General features: G+C 48.6%; 1 protein-coding gene across 1 annotated transcript in view; it reads left to right on the top strand.

Annotated features, from left to right (window-relative positions):
• LOC137437247 (uncharacterized) overlaps window positions 1-27,264 on the top strand; it is a 119,566-nt gene that overhangs the window by 62,095 nt on the left and 30,207 nt on the right. The window contains exon 9 of the mRNA XM_068131611.2: window positions 2,210-2,312. Within this exon, the coding sequence (XP_067987712.2) occupies window positions 2,210-2,312 (103 nt within the window). The remainder of the gene's footprint in view (window positions 1-2,209; window positions 2,313-27,264) is intronic.

Below are 27,264 nucleotides of genomic sequence, written 5' to 3'. Positions count from 1 at the left end.
CGTCACAATAATGTGGAGAGAGGAGCATAGCTTCGTTCACGTGTCGCCACACACGGGAAATTGCCGAGATATATATTTTTTACATCGCGGCATGGTCAGTCATACACCGCCTGAAATAACAGATGGGAAAATGCCGAGATATATTAAAAATTCGTCGCCACACACGGGAAATTGCCGAGATATATTTTCACTTTGCACAAAAATAACATCAAGTCATCGAATCAATAGGAATGTCCTGTGCCTATAACATCGACGTTATAGGCACAGCTGCATCTAGGCATTGTGTAACATCGACGCGGCTTTTGTTTTAATTAAAACTTTTTGTACTTGTTTTTAATGATATTGTGAATGTAGCAATGAAGGTTGAATTGTATTCAATTTAATATACTGAAAAGAAAGTAGCCCCCAAAAGCCTCCATTAAGTTTTGCAATAAGGTTGAGTGATTGTAACCTCATGAGTGTAGGTTATGGTGTAAAAATTGGTATATTAAATAATAGTTGTATATGTGTATTGAAAAGTACCTCTTCACTGCAATGAGGACACAGCAGGATGTGCATGTACTGTCACAATTTGTTTTACAAGGTGTGTGTGTGTGTGTGTATATATACAGTGTGTATACAGTGTATATATATATATATGTATACTATAGAATGATGGTAAAATGGTTTTTAAAAAAAGGAAAAAAAAAAAAAAAAAAAAAAAAAAAAAAATATATATATATATATATATAAATATATATATATATATATATATATACATATATCTATATATATCTATACATACATACATACATACATACATACACATAAAGTTTAATGTTTGTTTATGTGAGATGCTTATTCTAAAGGTTGAGTTGAGTGAAAAAAAAATAGATATCTGTGATTGCCAAGGGTAAGCCTCCCCGAGCAGTGCAAGGCTGATCCTTGACGATTGCCTGCGACTTACCCTTGGCTCACGATCCAATGATGTCCATATTTTTTTCGGACCACCATATGACCTTGCCCTTCAACATTTACGGATAGAGTGTAAACTAAGAAAATTTATAACATTTTAAATCCCCATCTAGAATCTATCCATAAAACACAACATCATGAAAATCGGAGGAATATTATTCAAGTTATGATTAAAAAGGTGTTTTTGGTAAATTAGGTTAGAGTCCGAAATAATAGGCTAAGGACCCTAATCAAATATCAGGTGCACAACTTCAGTGCAGGAACACCATAATGATGCAAGAAAAATAATTTTTTCAGACCATCATTTGACCTTGACCTTTTACTCGGGGGGGGGGGGGGGGGGTTGGTCCATAAGTTTAAATGCGCCTTGCTCTAGAGTCTAGGCTATCTAGTGAGGGCAATTTCATTCCGATTGAACAAACTATAGTTTTGGTAAAAAATGTTGAAATGTCCATAATTAGGTCATGACCTTAAAATTATGTCAACCCTGCATACTTTTCATTCCTGTTGTCTGCAAAATTTCATTGTGGAAGTTCCAGAATTTGTTTAACAGGTAAAGCACAAGTGATATATGCAGCACTCTGACACAGCGATGTATATAGTAAAGCAACTGATTGGCCTGCATTTTTGTGTACCTGCATTGTTATAGTTCTTGTTAAACGATGTGTGATTGCATGTTAAAATGGATGCATCTTCTTTTGTTTTAAACATTGTATCTGTAGTATACTGTTCTTTATAATCTGTTATCACTACATACACACCATTATATCATATCTTTCATTCCGCACCCGCACTAAATACAGACCTCTATACTATGCCGTTGCGCTATTGGGCCTCTCACAAGTGATGTAACCTGGACTTTGTGGATAACATACCCACAGTCTCCAAATGAATTGGGTCTTTCACTCTCTCTTCTGATATCCACCATGCTCCCATTTCCCTACACCAGAACGATGTGATGTATGGTCGGATCAGCACTCCAGACTGAGCTCAGCTCCTGCATCTTGCAAAACAAAACTGTTACAATATCTACTTCACATACTACACCACCTGCTCTTCCAATAATTGTTTATTTCCTCTAACAACGAATCTCTGGCATTATTAAATGGAAAGAATCTCACGAAGAAAATGTTTGTGGCCCTTTTTATTTATTTGTGATTCATCCCACTCAAGTAAAATTCAGTAACAGAAAAGTAAGTGAGCCTTTTTTTTGTAAGACACCTTTGCTGAAACATTTGCTTTCTCTTGTCTTTAGATACCAGACTTGGGTGGACCTGTGTGCTCAACTTTTTGGAGGTTTGGACATTTGTGCTATCAAGGTTCTGCACAGCAACAATGGCAGCAACTACATAATTGATGTAATTTTTGTCATTTTCTGACCATTATCTATACGTATAGCAAGGTTATATATTCTGCATATATCGTACAAAACTTCTCCATTGTAAAAACCCAAAAATACATCTTGGAACAGAAATTGAAATTCAATACAACGTACAAGGAACGAGTTTGTGCCATCTTTCATATGAGGAGGCATTCCAGGCATTGGACTTGAGCAAAAAAGGAAACCACTGAGCTTATTTAAAATCAAGCAATCACTACTTTTAATACTCATAGAGTAGGGGGTTGTAGTATACATACTATATATGTATATATAATTAGCTCTACTTTTATGGAGCCTTTTGCCTATGGACACAAGACGTTGAGATAAGACAGGGAGAGAAAGAAAGAGTGGGAGAAGGTGTAAAACTGCTACACAGAAGGGTATAAATAAATCTTCAGCTACTTTTTGTAAGATTCAACGTCATTATATTTCCCATTGAAATTGTGAGTTTGCTCCAAATCCTCGAGGTAATTGATTGAAAGGAACCTATAGCCTGCTTTTTTTGTGGAATTTATGGACAACAAGGCAAAGGAATGAATGCTTGAATGAATGTTTGAGCTGTACTGTGTAAAACTGTCCTGTACTTTACAAGATGTCCTGTAACATGGAAAGCATAATGAGATGTATACTGGATGAGAAGATGAGAAGGACTTGAATGTTTGAATAATTATTCTATATTGCATTCTCTCCGCCAATGGGAGCCAGTGTAATTAGTTTAACATGGGAGGTTTCTGAAAGACCAGGAACTCTTGTTCTGCACTTTCTGCAATCGATACAAATCCTGTTCTAGTGATTCCACCAAGTAAAGAACAACCGTAATCCAGCATGGAGAGCACGAACAACATTATGACAAGTATCGCTATTCATATACTTCCTGATGCGATTAGGATTAAAGATCTTCCAAATAAGAGGGCGACACAACTCTGTGACTTGATCGGACATCCTCATGTCGTGATCAAACATCACTCCTACATTTCGGATACTAGAGGAATGAGGCATCTCCTGGCTGTCGAGGCTGAAAGTATAACAAGAAGCTGATACTCTAGGTTCCCTGCTTTTTTGGGTGGTATGAGGAATATATCTGTGTAATATGAAAGCTAAATCTTAAACGTTGTTTTGAAATATCGTGTGCACAAGCCCAGTTACCGAGATGGTTGTCATGGCAACATAATTCAGCGAATCGCAGCCATGATCTAATCAGGTTGACATAATGTCATGCGGAATAGATGTCTGCAATATGAAAGCTAAATGTTCAATGGTTTTTGAAATATCACGTTGTGGTGGACACGATGGCTCGCTGGCGCAGTGACGTAATTCCGCGCACCAGTGGGTCTCGGCCACGCCCCAGGTGAGGCGTGGCCTCCGGATATACACGCCGGCTCGCAGCCCGGAGCACGGCAGTGCTGACGAGTGAGCAAGCAATAAAGAGCTCGACCTAACCCAAAGCGTTGTGGCCTACCTTTATTTAACGTGTGTGCCCAGCACCACACAACACTGGTGACCTCCGACTGGTTCAGCCGTTGCTGTTCCCCGAACGCGCTATGGCCACCAACGCTGTCGCGATCAAGCTACCGGAGTTCTGGGAAGCGCAGGCCGACACCTGGTTTCTACAGGCCGAGGCCCAATTCCAGCTCCGGGGCGTCGCGGCGGACGACACGAGGTACTTTTACGTGGTCGCTGCCCTTGGATCCGGCACGGCCGGCCGAGTCGTGTCCTTCCTCCGGCACCCGCCGGACGAGAGCAAGTACGCGGCGCTCAAGCGGCTTCTTCTCGACACGTTTGGCCTCACAGAGGCCGACCGCGCCGAACGTCTTTTGGACCTTCCCGTACTCGGCGACACACGACTGTCCGCCCGCATGGATTACATGCTGTCCCTGCTCGGCGACGGCCACGCGGATTTCCTCTTCCGTGCTCTCTTCCTCCGCCAGCTACCTGTACAGGTGCGACTCGCGCTCGCCGGTTCGACCATTACGGAACCGCGCGCCCTGGCCGTCGTGGATCCCGGCGCCGCGCACCACGCGAGTGGTTCGGATCGCCACGTCGCATGGCATTCGGATCCTCCCGAATACGGCGTAGGTTTGGCGGATCGCCACGTGGCATGGCGTTCGGATCCTCCCGAACACGGCGTAGGTTTGGCGGATCCGCGCGTGGCCGCCGCCACGCCCCGCCCACCACCGTCGTCATGACCGGCGCGTCAACCACCACCGGGCCAGACCTGGTGCCAGTTCCATGCCAGGTTCGGCCACAAGGCCAGGTCCTGCCGCCCGCCTTGTACTTTTGGCAGGTCGGGAAACGGCCAGGCCGGCGCTCGCTTCCTGCCATGAGCGTCAGCCATACTGGCAGCCTTCTGTTCATAACAGACACCTCCTCGGGTCGTCGCTTCCTGTGCGACACGGGAGCGCAGGTGAGCGTCCTCTCCGCGTCCGACAGGCAAGCTGCGGGCCGGGGCCCCGCTTTGCTTGCCGCCAACGGCATGCCCATCCGCACGTTCGGGAAGCGTTGTCTCTCGCTGCGGTTCGGGAGGCAGCGCTTTCAGTGGACGTTCGTTACCGCCAGTGTCCCCATGGGCCTACTCGGAGCGGACCTCCTCTGTGCGCATGGGCTGCTGGTGGACGTGAGGCACAGACGCCTTGTTCAAGCCGAAACCTTCAGCTCGCTCGCTTGCGCGCTGAGCAGTTCGTTGAGCAGCTCCCTGGGCGGCTCACCGAGCGGCTCGCCAAGCGGCTTGCTGAGCGGTTCGGTCCCGGCAAGGTTGGTCTGCACGCTTCCGGCAGCGGACGAGTTCACCTGCCTCCTCGCCAGTTTCCCGGCCCTCACGCGGCCCACCTTCTCAGCGGTGGCCATCTAGCACGGGGTGGGCATCACATCCCCACCGTCGGGCCACCGGTCTACGCACGGGCGCGCCGCCTCGACCCGGCGAAGCTCGCCGTGGCGCAGGAGGAGTTCGCCACGCTGGAGCGGCTGGGCATTGTCCGGTGCTCCAACAGCGCATGGGCATCGCCAATGCACATTGTGCCCAAGCCCGGCGGCGGGTGGCGGCCGTGCGGAGACTACCGCCGCCTCAACGATGCTACCACCCCCGACCGCTACCCGGTCCCTCACATCCAGGACTTTTCCGCCCGGTTGGCGAAAATGTCCCTCTTCTCCAAGGTGGACCTCATCCGCGGATACCACCGGGTCCCCGTCAGGCCGGAGGACATACCGAAGACGGCCGTCATCACACCATTCGGCCTCTTCGAGTTTCTGCGGATGCCCTTCGGGTTGAAGAATGCGGCCCAGGCGTTCCAGCGGCTGATGGACAGCGTCTTGCGCGACTTGGACTTCGTGTACGTCTACCTGGACGACATCCTCGTCGCAAGCGCGTCCCGTGAGGAGCACCTCCGCCATCTCCGCACGCTCTTCGAACGCCTGGGCCGGCATGGCCTGATCATGAACCCCGCCAAGTGCCGGTTCGGCGTCACCGAAATCGACTTTTTGGGGCACCGCGTCACCAGGCACGGGGCCATCCCCTTACTGGCCAAGGTGGAGGCGATCAGGGGTTTTCCGCGCCCCCGCACGATCAAGGGGCTCCAGGAGTTCCTGGGCATGGTGAACTATTTATCACAGTTTCCTGCCCCGCATCGCCCAGCTCCTGCGCCCCCTGCACGAGGCCCTCCGGGGGAAGCCGGCCAAAGGCGACATTGCCTGGACCGAGCAGATGGACGTGGCGTTCGCGGGCGCGAAGCTCGCCTTGGCTAACGCCACCATGCTCGCGCACCCGGCGCCCGATGCACTGATCGCCCTCACCACCGACGCGTCAGACTACGCGGTGGGCGCGGTGCACGAGCAATGGGTGAAGGGAGCTTGGCAGCCGCTGGCGTTTTTTAGCCGGAAGCTCCGTCTGCACGAACGGCGGTACAGTACCTTTGACCGTGAGCTGCTCGGGCTCCACCTGGCGGTCCAGCACTTTCGCCATCTGCTCGAGGGCCACCCGTTCGCAGCCTTCATCGACCACAAGCCCCTGGTCTTCGCGATGGCCAAGGTCGCCGAGCCGTGGTCGGCCCGGCAGCAGCGTCACCTCTCGGCCGTGTCCGAGTACACGACGGACATCCGGCATGTCGCGGGGAAGGACAACCCAGTGGCGGATTGCCTTTCCCGGTCCGTCGCCCACGCGGTCCACCTTGGGATCGACTATGCCCGGATGGCGGTGGACCAGTCCGCCGACCCCGCCATCCAGGCTTTTCGGACCGCCGTCATGGGCCTCCGCGTCACCAAGGTACTGTTCGACGGCGCAGGCATGGCCCTCTTGTGCGACGTCTCCCTCGGCCGGCCTCGCCCCATCGTGCCCGCTGGCTGGTAGCGCCGGGTTTTTGACGCCATCCACGGCCTGTCCCACCCGGGCACGAAGGCCCACCCAGAAGCTGGTTGCCAACAAGTTCGTCTGGCATGGCCTCCGGAAGGCCGTCCGCGATTGGGCCAGGACGTGCCTCGCGTGCCAGCGCGCGAAGGTTCACCGCCACACCGAGGCCCCGCTGGCCCCGTTTCCTGTGCCCGAACGTCGGTTCGACCACGTTCACGTGGACTTGGTGGGACCTCTGCCCCCCTCGCGGGGTTTCACCCACGTCCTCACCATGGTGGACCGCACCACCCGGTGGCCGGAGGCCGTGCCTTTGGCAGCAACGACGGCGGCGGACGTCGCGCAGGCATTCATCGCCACTTGGGTTGCCCGGTTCGGTGCCCCCTCGGACATCTCGTCCTACCGCGGCCCCCAGTTCACCTCAGAGCTCTGGGGGGCGGTAGCGCGGGGGCTCGGCGTCCAGCTGCACCGCACCACGGCCTACCACCCCCAGGCCAACGGCCTGTGCAAGCGCCTCCATCGCGCCATGAAGGCCGTGCTCCGGGCCAGCCTCCGCGACGGCGGCTGGGTCGACAGGCTCCCCTGGGTCCTGCTGGGCCTCAGGACGGCGCCCAAGGACGACCTGCGCGCATCCGTGGCGGAGTTGTTCTTTGGACAACCGCTGCGGGTGCCGGGCGAGTTCCTTCCCGACTCCATGGCACCATCGCTCCGCCCTGCAGGAGACCGCCTGGAGGTTCGCCCCAGTGCCGACGGCGCACCACGGTTGCCCGCCAACGCACGTCGCCCCAGAGCTTCGCACGGCTGAGTACGTGTTCGTCCCCCACGACGCCCACCGGACACCGCTGCGGCCCCCGTACGACGGGCCCTTCCGCGTGCTGGAGACCGGGGCGAAGCATTTCACCCTGGACATCGGCGGTACTCCTGACCGCGTCTCCGTGGACCGCCTCAAGCCGGCCCACCTCGACTTGGACCACTCCCCGCCAGCGGCTCTGCCCCCGCGTCGGGGCCGCCCCCCGGCGGGTGGACCCCCGGCACCGCCCAACCCCACCGTCACGCCACCCCCCTGCCCTGCACCCATCCCGGATGCCGCCGGAGGCATCCCAGATGGCATCCCGGCATCCCCAGCGCCGCCAGCCGCCAGAGGGCGCTTCGGCCGGGTCATCCGGTTGCCCCGCAAACTGACCCTTTAGGTGCGCGGGAATTCTGGGGGGGCGCGTGTGGCGGACACGATGGCTCGCTGGCGCAGTGACGTAAATCCGCGCACCAGTGGGTCTCGGCCATGCCCCAGGCTCGCAGCCCGGAGCACGGCAGTGCTGACGAGTGAGCAAGCAATAAAGATCTTGACCTAACCCAAAGCGTTGTGGCCTACCTTTATTTAACGTGTGTGCCCAGCACCACACTACAACGTACACAAAAGTACATGGACGGATGATCGGCCGGTCGGACGGAGCTCATTTTAATGTGCCATGTCTCCGACCTTGTCGGAGGGTGCAGGGGAGGGAAGGCAATTACAAAGCTGTTTATAGTGCAGATGCTATGAAGAATTAGCTTTTACGAGAATTCAGCTTCAACTTGCTACGTATCAGCCCTGCTTGAATGTCATCGAGGCATTTACAGAGACAAAGGTAAGCACAAGTAGTATCACCAGGTCTGTTCGGGTCAAAAATCGCATACAACTGAATATCATCCGCATATATTGTTGAAGCCGCCAAACTGTCCCACGGGCTGGGTACGATTCCGATGAACCACGTCAAAGCAGTCACGCCGGCCAGCCATTTCTGACATTCTCCAGCAGGGCCTCAGGCCTATTCATAAGTTTGTATGTATTGTAATCCTCTAGTGTGTTGAGTTTTGTGCTTAGCTAGGGCAATATTTACTGGTGAGAACAATTGGAGATTAACACTCAAGAAGATATTTGGTGACGGGAACTTTATTTTGAAGTCTCACTTTATTGGTTTAAGTTGATGAGAACACTGGTCGAACTGAGAAGAAAAACTGTTAATTATACAGTATGCTATATTTATATATTTCTATTTCTATTTCTATTTCTATTTCTATAGTTCTATATTTCTATATTTCTATATTTCTATATATACATATACATATATATTGTTGCAGTTTTGCGGAGCCCGTTCCCTTACCAAGGGGGGATTAAGCCCCTTGTTCTCCTTGGGTCTTCAAACCGCGAGACTGAGTCGCCACTTCCGGGCAGACGTGGAAAAGGGTCTCGGGACAATTTTTGCACGTACCTAAGCACCCACGCCGCCGCGGAAGCGGGGATCGGGTCTCGCACGAACCACGCGTAATTGAGTACACCCGAGCGGATGGCGTACCACGTGGTCTGTGCTGTTACCTTGCTATTGGAACCCGACCAGAGCAATATAATTCGTACCATGCTAAGTCAATGATGGAGAGACAAAAGCGGTCGAATCAAAGGAATAACCGATTTAATTATTATTTACCCAATGTACAATGGTAGAAGAAGAAGAAGAGACACAGGGCAGTCTAAAGCAGGCGTAACATTTTCCCCAGACAATGGGCCCACTCACACACTCAGGGAGATGAAGGAAGAGATGTTCATGTGCCGAACGCGCCGGCTTTGGTCGTCCAGGAACAGCTCACCCGGCGTGGCCCTCTGGCGGTCATAGCACGTATCCCGGCGAAGACAGGCAGGCAGGCGGGAAAATCGTCGCGACGCGTGTATTGGCAAAGGCAGGCAGACGGGAAAATATTTGCGCGTCTGTGGCCCGGCACGGCTGTCTTTCACAGCACGATTAATACAACTGCGCACTTTCACTCTCGTAACTGAACTCAGCGCAACTTGCCTTCCAACTCCTCGGGGATCTGACTCCAGCTCAACTCCTCGTAACTCGTCTGCCTCCCTTCTCATAACTTAGCGCTCCGAACCGACTCTCATAACTTGTAACTCATGCGCGTCTCCTCTCGCCTCATAACTCAACGGAGGATCGAATACAGCGCGTCCCTTCTCATAATTGAGGTTGGGGCTCCAGGCACAGGGTTATATCGTCCTGCCCTGGCTCGCATCGAATGTTCCAAACCTCACCTTTTGCCGCAGTGGTAAGTCACTCCCCTCGAGCCCTGATTGGCGGCTCATGCTTACCGGTCACTCCCACTCCTCCTGCCCCGCCTTCCTTCGGCCTTGATCGACTTGTTCAGGCCGGCCTTGTGGTATTTTTCACCAAAACACAAAGCATCGAGGCATCGTAAAGGACCTAACTCTCCTTGTCCTACTCAACGCAAAACTAAACACAGGAAAGGTCTACGCTTACATTTACTACGAAATAACTGAGTTTAAAGGAGGCTACGTGTTGTAGTGTAACTAAACTAGTAGGGGAAATTAACCTTTATTATAAAAACACAAAACTGCAACTATATATTATGTATATATATATAAATAAATAAATATATATATATATATATATATATGTATATATATATATATATATATATACAGTCGTGGCCAAAAATATTGCCACCTGTGAACTTTTTTCAAGTAACTCAAAATTTTCTCGAAAAATAAGTATTCATAACCAATTCATAACCATATAATTCATAATAAAAAATAAGAAAAATAAGTCTCCACAATTCATTGTATGAAACGTTTTTCTACATAACCATACATTTCACTGTTAATATAACAGAACCTTTGTTTTTGATTCATGACTTAATATATCCTTTTAAATCAGAAAATAAAAACAAATGGCATTGACAAAATTATTGACACCTTAGACTAAATATTTGGTAGCACGGCCTTTGGACAAAATAACTGCAGTCAAGTGCTTCCTATAGCCATGAATGAGCTTCCTTCACCTCTCTACTGGTAGTTTGGCCCACATCTTCTTGTGCAAACTGCTCCAGTTCTCCCAGGTTTGAAGGGTGCCTTCTCCCAAATGCTGTTTTCAGATCTTCCCACAGGTGTTCAATGGGATTTAGATCTGGACTCATTGCTGGCCACTTCAGAACAGTCCAGCGTTTTGTCTTAAACCATTCCTGGGTGCTTTTTGAAGTGTGTTTGGGGTCATTCTCCTGCTGCAAGACCCATGACCTTCGACGTAGACCCAGCTTTCTGACACTGGGTTGAACATTGCGCTCCAACATGCCTTGGTAATCTCCTGATTTCATGATGTCATGCAAACATTAAAGGCACCCAGTGCCAGAGGCAGCACAGCAACCCCAAAACGTCACTGAACCTCCTCCATGTTTGACTGTAGGGAAGGTGTTATTTTCTTTGAAGACTTAATTTTGTTTTCTGTAAACATGGAGATGATGTGCTTTACTAAAAAGCTCTAATTTGGTCTCATCTGTCCACAGGAGATTCTCCCAGAAGGATTTTGGCTTGTTCAGGTGTGTTTTGGTAAACTCCAGTCAGGCTTTCTTATGTCTCTCTCTCAGCAGTGGGGTCCTCCTGGGTCTCCTACCATACAACCCCCTTTCATTGAGTTGACGATGGATGGTGCGAGTTGAAACTGTCGTCCCTTGTATCTGAAGGTCAGCTTGAATCTGTTTGGCAGTTGATCAAGGTGCTTTCTCCACCATTCGTACAATCCTTCCCAGCAATCTTCGATGAAGCTTTCTCTTGCGGCCACGTCCAGGGAGGTTGGCTACAATGCCATGGGCCTTAAACCTCCTGATAACATTGCGTACGGTGGACACAGGAACATCAAGGTCTCTGGAGATGGAATTGTAGACTTGAGATTGTCCATGCTTGGCTACAATCTTGTGTCTGACCTCCTCAGACAATTCTCTGGTTTTTCGTTCTTTTCTCCATGCTCATTGCGATACACACATTGACACAAAACAGCAGAATGGCTCCTTTTCTCTATTCAAACTGCTTGAATGAATTATTTTTATATTGCAGGCACCTGCAACTCACCACAGGTGAGTTCAATTCCAAAGTAAAGGAGAATCACCTGCTTGAAATCTAATGATTTCTAGCAACTTCTAAAAGGCGCCAATAATATTGTCCGGGCCATTTTAGGATTTCTGTGTGGAATAAGCTAAGACTTAGTACTTTTTTCAGCTTTTTTTGTTTCGTTCCACTGCAGACCAAAGAAATACATATGTGGATACCAAGATATTTTTTAATTACCACCGCCACCAAAGGTGGATGGAGGTTATGTTTTCACCCATGTCTGTCTGTCTGTTTGTGAACATGATATCTCAAATAGTTGTGGATGGATTTGGATGAAACTTTGTGGAGAGGTTGGGTGTTTTTGGTGAAGGACAAAATGATTCGATTTTGGTGAAGATCGGAATATGGATTCGGATATGAGAATGATGAAAATTTTTAAGTGATTCTTCACCATTGGGAGATAGGGCCAAAAACAATTTATTGCAGGATATCTCAAAAAGTTGTGGACGGATAATTTTGATTAAATGTGATTCTTGTGATTTTTTTTGGTCTACTCTGGGATAAAAAACGTAAACTGTTCACCTGGCGTTTCTCTCTACTGAGTGCCGTTCTAGTTTCAACAGTTTTCTGGAAGAAATGGTGCATTATTTGAAAAAAATGCAAGGGTGCCAATATTTTTGGCCAAGACTGTACATACACACTACATAACCAAATGTATGCGGATACCCCTTCTAATTAGTGGATTCGGCTGTTTCAGCCATACCCATTGCTGACAGGTATATACTGTATAATCAAGCACACAGCCATGCGATCTCCATAGACAAACATTGACAGAAGAATGGGCCATACTGAAGAGCTCAGTGACTTTCAACGTGGCACCGTCATAGAATGCCACTTTTCCAACAAATCAGTTCGTCAAATTTCTGTCCTGCTAGAGCTGCCCCGGTCAACTGTAAGTGCTGTTATTGTGAAGTAGAAACGTCTCGGAGCGACAGCTCAGCCGCAAAGTGGTAACTCACAAGCTCACAAAATGGGACCGCCAAGTGCTGAAGCACGTAGCGCATAAAAATAGTCTGTCCTCGGTTGCAACACTCACTACCGAGTTCCAAACTGCCTTTGGAAGCAACATCAGCACAACTGTTCGCCGAGAGCTTCATGAAATGGGTTTCCATGGCAGAGCAACCGCACACAAGCCTAAGATCACCATGCGCAATGCCAGGCGTCGGCTGGAGTGGTGTAAAGCTCACCGCCATTGGACTCAAGCAGTGGAAACGCGTTCTCTGGAGTGATGAATCGCGCTTCACCATCTGGCAGTCCGACAGACGAATCTGGGTTTGGCAGATGCCAGGAGAACGCTACTTACCCGAATGCATAGTGCCAACTGTAAAGTTTGGTGGTGGAGGAATAATGGTCTGGGACTGTTTTTCATGGTTTTGGGGAAATTTCATAGTTTTTCATGTTTTTCTAGGCCCCTTAGTTCCAGTGAAGGGAAATGTTAACGCTACAGCATACAATGGCATTCTAGATCAGAGATGATTGTGTGCTTCCAACTTTGTGGCAACAGTTTGGGGAAGGTCCTTTCCTGTTTCAACATGGCAGTGCCCCCGTGCACAAAGGGAGGTCCATACAGAAATGGTTTGTCGAGATCGGTGTGGAAGAACGTGACTGGCCTGCACAGAGCCCTGACCTCAACCCCATCAAACACCTTTGGGATGAATTGGAACGCAGACTGCGAGCCAGGCATAATCGCCCAACATCAGTGCCAGACCTCACTAATGCTCTTGTGGCTGAATGGAAGCAAATCACCACAGCAATGTTCCAACGTCTAGTGGAAAGCCTTCCCAGAAGAGTGGAGGCTGCCATAGCAGCAAAGGGGGGGACCAACTCCATGTTAATGCCCATGATTTTGGAATGAGATGTTCGATGTTTGGGTGTCCACATACTTTTGGTCATGTGGTGTGTATATATATATATATATATATATATATATATATATATATATATAAATATATATATATATATATATATATATATATATATATATATATATATATATATTGTTACAGATCGCGGACAGATGTTATATTGACCGAGCGGTGGTGTATTACCGCGACCTAACAGTAACAGGATCCCCGACTCACCCGATTCCACCCAAACGTTGGCCGGATCGCACCGCAGCTGCTCAATGAGGGGAAAAGACTAAAACGACGAATGCAAAGAGGAAAACGAAGGCAAGGAAAGGTTTGGAAATACTACTAAATTTATTGACTATTTACACACATAAGCAAAAAGAAAGCAGTCACGTTTATTTACAAGCACATAAGACGCAGGTGACACAGGGAAAATACTAGCTTACCTACAGTCTTAATTAACCCAGGACAGAACAAACAAAAGACAGACTCACGCGGGGAATGACAGGAATGGCAGGAGGTGGATGGCTGGAGGTGAACGCTTGGTGGAGCCAACGCGGAGCTTGGTGGAGCTTTGGTGGAGGTGAACGCTTGGTGGAGCCAACGCGGAGCTTGGTGGAGCTGATGTGACGGGTTCTCTCTCCTTCCCTCACAAGCTTCAGGACTCTTTCTCTCTCTTTCTTAGTCCCACCCAGTCCAACAACTTCCTCTCTTGCTTAGTCCAACTCAAGGCCTTCCTGTCTTCTGATCTCCTCCCTCCTCGATTCCTCACCGCAACCAACGCAACCACTGACCGCCACCACCGACTCCTCACCGCAACCAACTGACCACCGACTCCACTGCCTGACTTCACGACTCTCTCTTGACGACCAACTCTTTGTGACCAACTCTTTGTGACCAACTCTCTTGCTTCCTGCGTGCACGCCTTTATAACGCCTCCGGCGATTAAGCCGCCGGCCTTCAGGACACGCCCATCGGGGTGCTCACCTCGGCCCTGGTTGGTCATGCGACCCTCTGGCTCCGCCCTTGATGACGACGGGCGGGCACGCCTTTCTTCCCCTCTATGACGAGGTGGAGACACGCCTTTCTTCTCCGACCCTGCCTCGTGGTCAATGGCGGTTATTGGAGGGGAGGTAATATGGGCAATCGAGGCTCGGCAATGACGAAAGGGGATGTGAAGGAAATGGGGATTTTGGGGATGGGAATGAAAGGGAATCTATTCTCTTTCACTGGTGCAATGGAGTACTTCAATTAATGGGAGACACAGCCTTACCCTAAAACACAGAATAAGAGATAACTATCAACAGGGGTATTCTATTATTTGGCTGATGTGTATGCTCGTGGACTAATTATGGGATGCCCTTTCACCTTTACACAGCTCCGGAGGTAGGGGGGTGCAGAATAAACAATAATAATAATAATACAGCACACAATCAAAAAAAATACAGTCCTCATCTCCGCAACACTGCACCCTCCTCCTCGTAGGCACGTCCCGGGCCTACAACGTTTATTTTTAGTGTGACACGTAGGTGTAGTTCCCTCTATTTTTAACCTGACCCTGAGTGCGACAGTTTTAAAACATAAATAAATGTGTCCCGCTGCTCCATTGCACCCTGCCTAACAGACTTACGCCCACAGTTAACCGAATTGCGGAATGGTCTTCAAACTATACACTGACGGTGGGAAGCATTATTTACACTTGACGCTACTTTTATTTACAAGACTAACCCAGGACCTGTAATTGTTCTTTCTGGGGGGGAGACAGTCTGCTCTGCATCAATGCACCATTAAAGCACCTAAAAACGCACCAATACAGGCACCCTCAAGCACCAATCGGTGCAGTCACCATTGTTCATCAATAAAAATAAACCAACAACCCCTAACCCTGCAGGTGATCTCTTGCTCTTCGGCTCCCTCTGCTGGTTATTATTATTTGGTCTTCCAGATGTTGTCATTCTTTCATTTTCTTACTGGCGGCCTATTTTCAATAAAGTGTGCCCAATGTGTCCTTTTTATTTGCTTTTATTTATAGCCCACAGGGCCGACTAGTGTGGTTCACCTGTGGGGCATCGGTGCCCTGTGGCCAAGGTCCGCCAGCAAGATATTGGGCCCTCATGGCCGGTTCCAGCAGAGGGGCCATGCCCCAACCCATGGGGTCCATAAGTGGTGCTCGGCCACAGACATGTGGTCCATAATGTGGTGCATCGATGCAGACAGCTGGTTCTGGGAATTTCGGGCGCACAATGGCCGACCCACGCACGCTCCCCTCGGCACCCAATGGCGCACAGGTCATGTGGGAGACAAAAGGGGAAAGACAATTGAGCGAGGGGTAAGGTCACAAGGGTACACATCAATAAGGCAATGCAAGGCGAAATGCGTACGGAGGGCGAAGTGAGAAAGCTCGTCCCTACCGTACGTCACCCCCCTGTCACCTACCCTACCCTTGCCCTTACCCCATATGTACAAAAATCTACACATTTACAAATTCGTCACTACTGTCATGTCTTCCCCATATTTCCCCTATACCAAATTCGTCTCCACAATCCCTCTACTTCAAAATTTGCCATCACCAAATTCATCATCAATCCTCATAAGGAGGCAGAGATGGAACATCAAAGCACAATGTCACACCCACGTCATGATGCGTCTCACAATCCAAACATTTGCACAGTAAAAATAATTAAACATGGCATGGTGTGGAGTACCTGTCACCTCAGGTGAGTGGATGCAGATGGTGCGAGGAGACTTCATCCTAACTACTTTCTAAATGACATTAACACACTTTACACTACCCGGGGTCTTTCCCTGCCAATCCATTGGCCACTTACACTATGGGTTCTACAAACCAATTCCCATTGACCAAACTGTGGTGCTTCTCAATTTGGGGTCTCACTCCCCCGATTCATCTCCCGGTGCCTCGCACAATTTCTGGGCTGCGACGTGTAGCTCTCCCAGCAGGTCTACCCACCTGCACACCTCCACCACTGCAGTTGCCACCCGAGCTTACCTAGCTCCTCACCCTAACCTAACTAACTGGGGAAGGCCCTCTCCTGGCTCTGTCACCCCTTGGTGCCCTCTGGCACTGGGCTACCCGGGTCCGTCCTCCGGATCCCCGGGCCCCATCCACAACTACCGGCTCCCAGAGCCCACCTGCGGCCTCACCTGGCCGACATCCTCACAGTGGTGGAGTGCCCAAACCAACTACACACACTAACAGGCTACACGCCCAGCCATTTCCACAACACTAATGCACCCATCCAAAGACCATTCTCTCACCCGCACCACAGATGCCAATATCCAACCACAATTTACCTGTACCCTCTACCTAACACTTACACTACCCGCCCCGGGTATCCGTGATGGGGGTCCACTCTTCCCCCATTCACACCTTCGCACCATCCACTCCACTCCACAATTTCCACCATACTCACTCCACGACCATCCATTCCAATACTCCATTTATTCCACACAGCCACATACACCTGTTGTTGCACACCTGTGCAATCACCTGGTGCCACCTGCACCCTCCTCCTCTTCCTGGACCAGTTGGTCAACACAACACACATCACCATCACTCACTCATACACTGCTCCACACACCTGTTCAGTTGCACACCTGTGCAATCACACCTGTTCGATCACACCTGTTCAATCCTCACACACACGGCATCATCTCAGCTAACGACTCCCCTCTGAAACTTGCGCTTCCCAGTCGTCCCTTTAAACTATTGCGCTCCCTCGTCATTATCAACCACACTAACTACCTGCGTCCCCACTACAGGTATCAGTCACTAACTAACCTTAACGTCACCTAATGTCATCTTCGCTAGATCCCTATCAATATAACCAAGCCCTCCCTGGCTCGGTTGTCATAGCCACCCCATAAACTATTGCGCATTTGCCCCCACTTGTGAGGGATGGTGGATTTGCCATCCCTCCACATGGGGCATCTCTTACTATAAATTTTGCTTACCAAATTCCAACAAATCAAAAATTTGTCAATCACTCTCCCATCATCAAATTTTGCTTTTTTTTCTAATTTCGGGGCCAAAACACTAACCTCATCACCCGTCTACTTATTACATCCTCTCGGTGCGCCAATTTCCTTCCAAAGCTCGGCTTCGTACAGCCGAGCAATGAATGCGGGTTCTTTTGTGCCAGCGGCTGGATACGTCCCGCATTCGGGGCAGGGACGGGGGCTTACCCGTGCCGAGATCCCACGCACCACCTCGGCGCGTAGCCATCCAATGTCCCGATCTCGACCTGCCGGCACGTCTCAATAGAAAGTGGTCGCCATGACGACCCTTCCTATCGGGCTGCCCGCTCCGCCTAGTGGAGCACGGACGCGGCCGTTCCAAGCGAGGCCCAGCGTGGATCGCGTACGGCGGTCCTTTCGAACCCGCCGCGGCTCGGATCCCCGCTGGTTCTCGCGGCATGTGAAGCCCGGCACGCACCGAGGGCCCGATTCGGCTATAAGTCGCTCTAACCGCTAAACCGGTTACCGTCGATGCTTCACCTGGATGCTTACATGCATACGCTACCCCTTTCTTGCTCATACCTCCAGCTGTTCCCATTCTCCTCGTACCTTTCCTTACACACCTCGGTACACTCATTCCGCTCACAGCCTTGGTCACACACCTGACCACCGAACACCTTGGCACACATTCGTCGCTCGCACACCTCACCAACACACCTCCTCGCGCCCCTTCCTCGGTCACCTCCTCTGTGACAATCACAGGTGTGCTCTCACTCGCACACCCAACCACGTGCCTCACTACCAATTCCAGCGTGCATTCCCACTCACGCTCTACCATTCCAGGTGTGCATCCTTCCATTCCAGGTGTACATCCTCGCTCACCTGTCATAACCAACTCACGCTCCGTTTCACTCTCACTACTCTCACCTCCACTCTCGGTCGCGCACTCACCCTTACTCTCGACAGCACACTCTTTCCTTATGCACCCGTCCGTTACACACCTTTCTCGCGCACACTTTTGCGCACACTCTCCCGTTACATCCTCTGTAACACTCACCACACCGCGCTTCCTTGTACCCCCTCGCACACGCGCTACGACTGACTCACTCTCGACGGCACACTCACTCCTCGGCGTGCACTTTTTCCTCACACACCCCATGGTCGGACATTCTCGCACACCTCTTTTTTGGCACACCAGACCTGTCGCACACTTCACCAACGGCCTCTCACGAACACCCGGATCCAAACCAATCCCCAAGCCAACTGAAGCTTTCCTCACATCATATACATTGCCACTCACCTCCGTACCTCGTCGTCGCACCTCCTTTGCCACCTGCAAACTCTTTATTCGGTTAGTGAGCATCACATCATGAGTTGAGCACCGACCTTGCACATATTCCATCACCTCCTCCTGGATTTCTCTTTTAGTTTCTGTCCGTCCCTTCTTAATTTCACTCACCTCTTCTTCCACTTCCTCTAATTTTTGTTTAACCTCTTTTATTTCTCGGTGCGTCTCTTCAAGTTCGTCCTCTAAGGCTACTGTGACTGTCTCTATGTGCATCCTCACCTGCCGGTCCTTTGTCTCCATTATCTCTGTCACCTCGTCCACCCTCATTGTCAGTTCCTCACGTACCATCTGACATTGCCTCTGCGTCGCTATTAATTCGTTTTTAATTTCTTTTTGTGTCGCCTTTAACCCTCCTAGTACCGCAGTGTTCTTTTGAACCTGCTCCACTAGTTCTTTTTGTCCCTCCGTCAGCTGTTCCACCTCCTCCGTCAGATCTTCTATGCCCCCCTGTAACCTAGCCGTATTATTCCTCACTTCTTTCTCCATACGCTTCTCACCTCGCTTTACCTCCTCGCGTAGCCCCGAAACCTCCTCACCCACACCTCGTCGTATCTCCTCCTTCATCTCCTCCCTTTCTTTTGTAGATGCCGCCCTCATCTGTCCCAATTCATCCCTCTGAGCATCCAGTTTGGTTTCTACCCCGATTTTTACCTCCTCTATCTGCTCTCCCATTTGTTTAATTTCTCTGGCAGATTGCTCCCCGATCTCCCGCAATTTGTCCTCCATCCTATTTTCTAGCCCCATTAACCCATTTTTCATCCCCTCTATCTGATTCTCCTGGGCAGCCATTCTATTTTCCACCCCCGTTAACCCATGTTTCACCTCTTTTATCCCGTTGTCTAACCCCTCAAAATTATTGTCTAACTTCCCAAATTTCTTGTCTATCTATCTATAATTCCAGCAATCTCTGTGTGTCTGTGTGTCTGTGTGTCTGTGTGTTGTGTGTCTGTGTGTCTGTGTGTCTGTGTGTCTGTGTGTCTGCGACCGCTGTTTCTCGACAACCACGGGTCCGATATACTTGAAACTTGCCAGGTATATTGCTGGGGACCCGAGGATGTGCCTTTTCAAGGTTTCATATTAATCGGACAATTACTTACCGAGCTATGTCCAAAAAACGCTTCAACCAATCAGAGAGCAGCGAGCTATCACGTGTGCCGAACGTGGCGATCAGACTCTGCCTCGGACGGCACATTTGACAGCGTATTCATTTATTTCACGTTGGAAAACTATGTTGCCGTTAAACTATGTTTTAAAACGAATTCAAACTGCGATTAAATTAAAACGATTCATCCTAACTGCGATTTGCGAACTTCCGGACAGTGACGACTTATCTTCCGGCAGCCAATCACAGAACGCTCTGTTGCGTAGGCGTGGCCGATGTGAGACGAGCGGAGCTGAGCGCGTTACGAGCTGACCGCCATTACGGTACGTAATTCGATTTCTTATGCGCATTATTTCTCCCAATTCAGTCAGAGCGAAGGGCGGAAGCGAAGAGCGTTGTTTTTTTTGTTTACGGGCGTACGGGCGGGGTAGAGCGTACGGGTAGCGTTTTTTTTTTTTTTTGGCCACGGAACGGGCACCCACGTACGGGCAATGCCCTAGTCTCCCCAATTTGGGCATTGGTACCCCTCGCTTCGTCCCTCATTGCCCCCATTTGGCCCCCATACTATCCATTTTTGCATTCAGTTGGGTCAAGAATAATCTGAGGTCAAACCCGGTTTGCCCAGCGTCCCCAGCCGCCACCGCGGGCTCGCCCTCCACTGCGCCGCTATTTTGGGACTCTTCAACCACGTGCGCGAGCACGCCATTTTGTGCACCTGATACCCCCTCAACCGCATTGCCAATGTTCTCCTCCTCTCCTTCCTCCACATACATTTCCCTGAGGTCCTGGGTCGATTCTACCCCGTCTATCTCTCCCACCGGCATCCCGTCGCCTTGACCAGCCATGGCGCGATTTCAAAATTCGGGTTTTGTAAAACAAAACAAATTTCGGCCGCTCCAAATTTTGACCAAATTTTTTCTAGACCGTTTTTAAAAATTTGGTTCGGGCCTCGAATCTCACTCCCAGACACCAATTGTTACAGATCGCGGACAGATGTTATATTGACCGAGCGGTGGTGTATTACCGCGACCTAACAGTAACAGGATCCCCGACTCACCCGATTCCACCCAAACGTTGGCCGGATCGCACCGCAGCTGCTCAATGAGGGGAAAAGACTAAAACGACGAATGCAAAGAGGAAAACGAAGGCAAGGAAAGGTTTGGAAATACTACTAAATTTATTGACTATTTACACACATAAGCAAAAAGAAAGCAGTCACGTTTATTTACAAGCACATAAGACGCAGGTGACACAGGGAAAATACTAGCTTACCTACAGTCTTAATTAACCCAGGACAGAACAAACAAAAGACAGACTCACGCGGGGAATGACAGGAATGGCAGGAGGTGGATGGCTGGAGGTGAACGCTTGGTGGAGCCAACGCGGAGCTTGGTGGAGCTTTGGTGGAGGTGAACGCTTGGTGGAGCCAACGCGGAGCTTGGTGGAGCTGATGTGACGGGTTCTCTCTCCTTCCCTCACAAGCTTCAGGACTCTTTCTCTCTCTTTCTTAGTCCCACCCAGTCCAACAACTTCCTCTCTTGCTTAGTCCAACTCAAGGCCTTCCTGTCTTCTGATCTCCTCCCTCCTCGACTCCTCACCGCAACCAACGCAACCACTGACCGCCACCACCGACTCCTCACCGCAACCAACTGACCACCGACTCCACTGCCTGACTCTTCACGACTCTCTCTTGACGACCAACTCTTTGTGACCAACTCTTTGTGACCAACTCTCTTGCTTCCTGCGTGCACGCCTTTATAACGCCTCCGGCGATTAAGCCGCCGGCCTTCAGGACACGCCCATCGGGGTGCTCACCTCGGCCCTGGTTGGTCATGCGACCCTCTGGCTCCGCCCTTGATGACGACGGGCGGGCACGCCTTTCTTCCCCTCTATGACGAGGTGGAGACACGCCTTTCTTCTCCGACCCTGCCTCGTGGTCAATGGCGGTTATTGGAGGGGAGGTAATATGGACAATCGAGGCTCGGCAATGACGAAAGGGGATGTGAAGGAAATGGGGATTTTGGGGATGGGAATGAAAGGGGATCTATTCTCTTTCACTGGTGCAATGGAGTACTTCAATTAATGGGAGACACAGCCTTACCCTAAAACACAGAATAAGAGATAACTATCAACAGGGGTATTCTATTATATTTGGCTGATGTGTATGCTCGTGGACTAATTATGGGATGCCCTTTCACCTTTACACAGCTCCGGAGGTAGGGGGTGCAGAATAAACAATAATAATAATAATACAGCACACAATCAAAAAAAATACAGTCCTCATCTCCGCAACAATATATATATATATATATATATATATATATATATATATATATATATATATATATATATATATATATATACTGTATATATATATATATGGTGAGCCAGAAATATGGTTATTTTTAACACTCGTGTAAAGGTAATAAAAATTTGTATTTCAAAACAAATTCTTACATGAAAGTGAAGTGCATGACATGCCATTTATTTGTGGAAAAGAACATCTAGGAGATGTGCACCATTTCGTCTGACACATTCCTCCAATCTTGGACGCCAATTATTCATGATGTTCTGCAACATGGCCAAGCATTCTCTCACAAAACTTATTGCGGGCAATCTCATCATCTTGGCTTAATTCCTGGACAGTTTGAAATTTATAGGGATAAAAGTTTAAATCCTTATGCAATATGCGGCGTAGTGACGTGTGAGAAATTCTTAAGGCTGATGCATGCTTTCGGCTGGAGCGATGCGGACTTCTCAAAACTGACTCCCTTACACACTCAATGATCTGTGCCGTTCTTACTGATTTGGGTGCTCCCGGCGATTTCTCTTTTAAAGTTGAACCGGTCCTCTCAAACTTCTGAACCCATAACTTGATAGCACGAACAGACGGCACATTTCCATGACGTTGAGCATTGAAATGGAGTTTGAATCGACGTTGTGCAGCAGCTGCACTATCATTATTCTTGTAAAACGCTTTGATAACGAAAGCGCGTTCTTCACCCAACCAGTTCCACATGTTCGCTCAAGTGTTCTGCCTGCAAAAAATAAAACTAAATCAGTAAAAAAAAAAAAAAAAAATGCATGTTATGTACTTCAATATCATGAATGAATTTATTTTGAAATACAATTTTTTGATTTCCTTCAAACAAATTTCAAAAATGACCATAGTTTTGGATCACCATGTATAAAAAAATTGTATTGCTGGCAGGATGGCCTTGAGGTAGGCATATTCGCCTCTAAGCTGTCCAGCCTGGGTTCTAATTTCTGTCATCCCGGTGTTTCACACTATCGCCAGCACCATGGCCAAATTCCAAAATTCCTGCCTTGACTATTGCTGGGGGAGGGGTGGCAAACTGCCCATCACGACCCGGGCTAATAAACCTATTTGGCAGAGCCATCGCTCTGTAACAGGATGTTGTACATTAGATTGGATATCTCCCAATCAATGTCAGAATAAGTTGTCTCGTAATGAGTGATGGAGAGGAAAGGCTGAGACGGAGCTCAGTGATCTGGACAAGCCTGTGTGGGTTATGACATCTTTTTGTCTTTTACCTCTCCATAAGGTTTATGTTAAGTAGGCGAAGCCGTTTTGGTCTAGTATAAGCATGGCCTGCCGGGTCTTTTTCCATTCTTAGCAATTGTTTTATCGTGCCTCCCTCCCCGTTCCAAGAAAAACATTATTTGTCAACGATTTGCCATGGTAGTTTGGGACACAAATACGAGTCTAGTGTCATCAATTATTTTTGTGAAAAATAAGCATGGCAAAATCTTGGCACACAAATTAAATAGTAATTGTAATTTCCCACACTTGCATTTCACACATGTGCCAAGTCACCTCTCACTCCATGCTTATCCTGAGGAGTTTCTCAGACGAGAGTGGATCTACTCCCTTAGGGCAAAACCGTTGCATTGATGCCATTTTGGATGTGGTATTCTGGAAAGGAAATGGCAAACTACCTGGAACAACCCTTGCCAAGAAACTGATTCAGCACCAATGCTCTGTAAAGAGTACGGTACATCAAATAAATTTTAAAAATCTGCTTGCTCTGGTTTACATATGATGCCAGGGCACACATTGTGATCTATTCTTGATGCTCTCAGGGGAACCTAGGATGTTAACTAAAATGCTCTTTGGAAAATGTCATTGCTCCACAAAAATTCCCTTGAGTGAATAGAGAAATTGAGAAACCCTTTGTGTGGTATTTTTCTTTTTAAAAAAAAAATGCTTATTCATATACATCAACAACAACAACATGCATTTTAAGGCCATTTTCCCTGCTAGAGCAGGGGTTAGCCTATCGGGGTCCCCATGACAATCTTTTCCATTTTGCCCTATTTTCTGCATCTCTCCTTGTTAACCCCCTTGCCCGCATTTCTTCTTCCACCATCTTTAGCCAAGTCTTTCTCGGTCTTCCCCGTCTTCTACTTCCTTCTACATTCATTTCCATCACTCTTCTCAACCAGTCACTTTCATCCTTCCTCAACACATGACCAAACCATCTCAACCTGTTCCTCTTCACAGCATCAATCACAGGCTCGATTCCCATCATCTTTCGCAATTCATCATTTGTCTTCCTCTCTCTCAACGATACTCCACACATCCACCGAACCATTCGCATTTCCACCCTTTCCAGCCTCCGTTGCTGCTCTACGTTCATTACCCATGTCTCGCTCCCATAAATCAAAACACTTCTCACACATGCAGCATACACCTTTCCCTTCAGCTTCAACGACACTCCCCTCCTCGTGAGCACGCCACTCAGTTCCCGAAACATCTTCCATGCACATCTCACTCCAGCAACCGTCGCCGAGTCTGATCCACCTTCTCCATTCAGCATGTCTCCGAGGTAGCAAAATGTTTTCACACCTTCCAGCTTCATGCCGTCTCCAAGATCCAACTCAACATTTCCTCCATCTGCAGCTCCCTCGGTGCACACCTTACATTTGAATGTAGCTGCCGCACTGATTAATGACCCTCTCAGACCACTACATTTTTGATGAACCCACTCAGCGCACATTGTACATTGAATGGAGTTCACTCCGACACCCTTCCTGCACACAGCACATGGCCACTTCCCAGTTCTTTCCACCTCACCACATGCTTTACCACTTGCCATCACCTTCGTCTTTCCGATATTCACCTTCAGACCTTTGTCTCCATACATTCCTTCCACTTGTTCATCTTTTCCTTCAGTCCATCCATACTTTCCACAATGAACACCAGATCATCTGCATACAACAACTTCCATGGTAAACCCTCCTTTACGTTCTGAGCCAGCACCTCCATCACACCTACAAATAGTAGTGGACTTAGTACCGACCCCTGATGCACTCCCACCTTCACCTCAAACCCACCTAGTCCTTGAGCCAACCGGCCATTTTTTGAAGTGAATGCTCCGGGGGGGGGGGGGGGGGGGGGGGGGGGAGGGGGGGGGAGTAATTCTCATTATGATTTTCCATTAGACCAATGTCTCAAGTGTCAGAAAAGGTGTGATGGACATCTGAGAACGGTAGCTTAGTGCCCGGATGGACGCCATCTTTGAAACCACCCAGCTCGAAAATGCCCATTTGGTGGGGTACATTGTTGCACGTGTATCTGGACTTCTATACTAGCTATCGATGTGCGGTTGACGACTAAATATACGTCCGATGTGTACCGTCTAAATAAAAAATAATATGAAGCATTTTGTTTTAGATTAATTATTATAAAAATCAATTATCGAAAAAAAATCATATATTTTTCAATATTTTATTATTAGACTTGTACTTTTTTTAGTGAAACAACACTGGTATGATTTTCCAAATTATGCATTGTGCTACACCGTTTATCTGTCTATAAAAATAACTCAAAAACTAAAACATATCATCCACCACGAGTGTACACAAAAAATATATGAAAAGGCATGCACTTTCCACAAACCGAAACTATGTCAGTTGGAATTTCCCGCCGATAAATCAACCCACAGAACCCAGTGCCGAAAGTGACGTCAGTCTATTCTATATCTATATTCTATATCTCAGTCTGAGATTTGTTGCGGTGACCTGATTAATTTCTGAGGGGGGGGGGGGGGGGGGTGGCTTAAGAACTAAAAGTGAACATGTTAGATGGCGCCACATACAACTCTATTATAGAGTTGTATTGTGGCGCCATCTAACATGTTCACTGACTTGGATGAGTATGTCTATGTAAGCTGGCGAGCTTTTCGGATATCGGAGTAATCTAATGTCAGTCTTTTTGTTCTTTCAGCTGAGATGGCCGGTGTCGAGGCGAAACGGGCGAAGATTGAACCTGAGTCCGGAACGTGCATCCTGTGCAGCAAGAAGTCGCCACTCTCTGAACTAAGCAAGGCAGCGGGCAACAGTTCTTGGAAGACATTGTGTGACGCAGCCGCAGTTAGAAACTTTTATCCAATTCTAAAGCTAGTCCAAGAAGGCGCAGTTGAACTTCCTAATATTCCAATATTATACCATAGGGCTTGTAGATCAGACTTCACTCACAAAAACCACCTAGCTACTTTGACCAATGCAGCTAGAAGTTCTTTAGTTGATACTGGCGATGCGGTGCGACGGCGATCATCACGGGAAGAGACAGGATCAACTTCAACGGTCTACGATGATAAATGCATTTTTTGCCAGCGTGCTTCAAAATTCATAAAAGGCAGTCGTACCCGTGAAACAGTTGTCTTGGCTGTTGAACTTCGAGCAGATAAGACAATAAGAGATGCTGCGACAGCTCGCAATGATGAGAGAGTTTTGGCATTGACTACACGAGATATGGTTGCAGCTGAGGCTCACTACCACTTCTCCTGCTATAGAAACTACACACGGCCCCAAAAACCTCAAGTAGAAACTGACATTGAAGATAATATCGAGAAAAAAGAAATGATACGATGTATATTCAATTTCATTCGCACTGACTTGTTCTTGAACCCGAGGATTGTTCCAATAGTTGATGTTGCAACAGATATCCTGTCTTCAGATACATTTTCAGTTGATGTTCGTGACTCCATCAAGAAGAATCTGCAGCGCACATTACAAAGAGAGTTTGGAGAATCGCTCATCTTCTTCAATGTGAAACACCGTGTATACTTGATGCCCGATAATCTGACAAAGCGAGAGATTGCTGCAGAGTGCGTAAACCTGAAAGCAGAAGTGAAAGCATTTGAACGAACGGACGGTGAAAGTAACATTGTGCGTGCAGCTACTTCACTGCGACACCAGATCAAAGATGCTCATTACAATGAACGTTGGCCGCCTCAGCCAGCAGAACTCACTTCAGATTACGTGAAGATACCAGATTCTCTTCGTGTATTTCTGCATACTTTGATTTGCGGGAGTGGGGGTAGCTCTGCGCGTGCCGACACACTGGTATGGTCGATGGC

Source organism: Myxine glutinosa, chromosome 12 (genome assembly GCF_964187855.1).
Source record: "Myxine glutinosa chromosome 12, kmMyxGlut1.1, whole genome shotgun sequence".
Taxonomy (NCBI): Eukaryota; Metazoa; Chordata; class Myxini; order Myxiniformes; family Myxinidae; genus Myxine; species Myxine glutinosa.
Note: the sequence above shows the minus strand (reverse complement) of the source record. Positions and strands in the feature narration are given on the sequence as shown.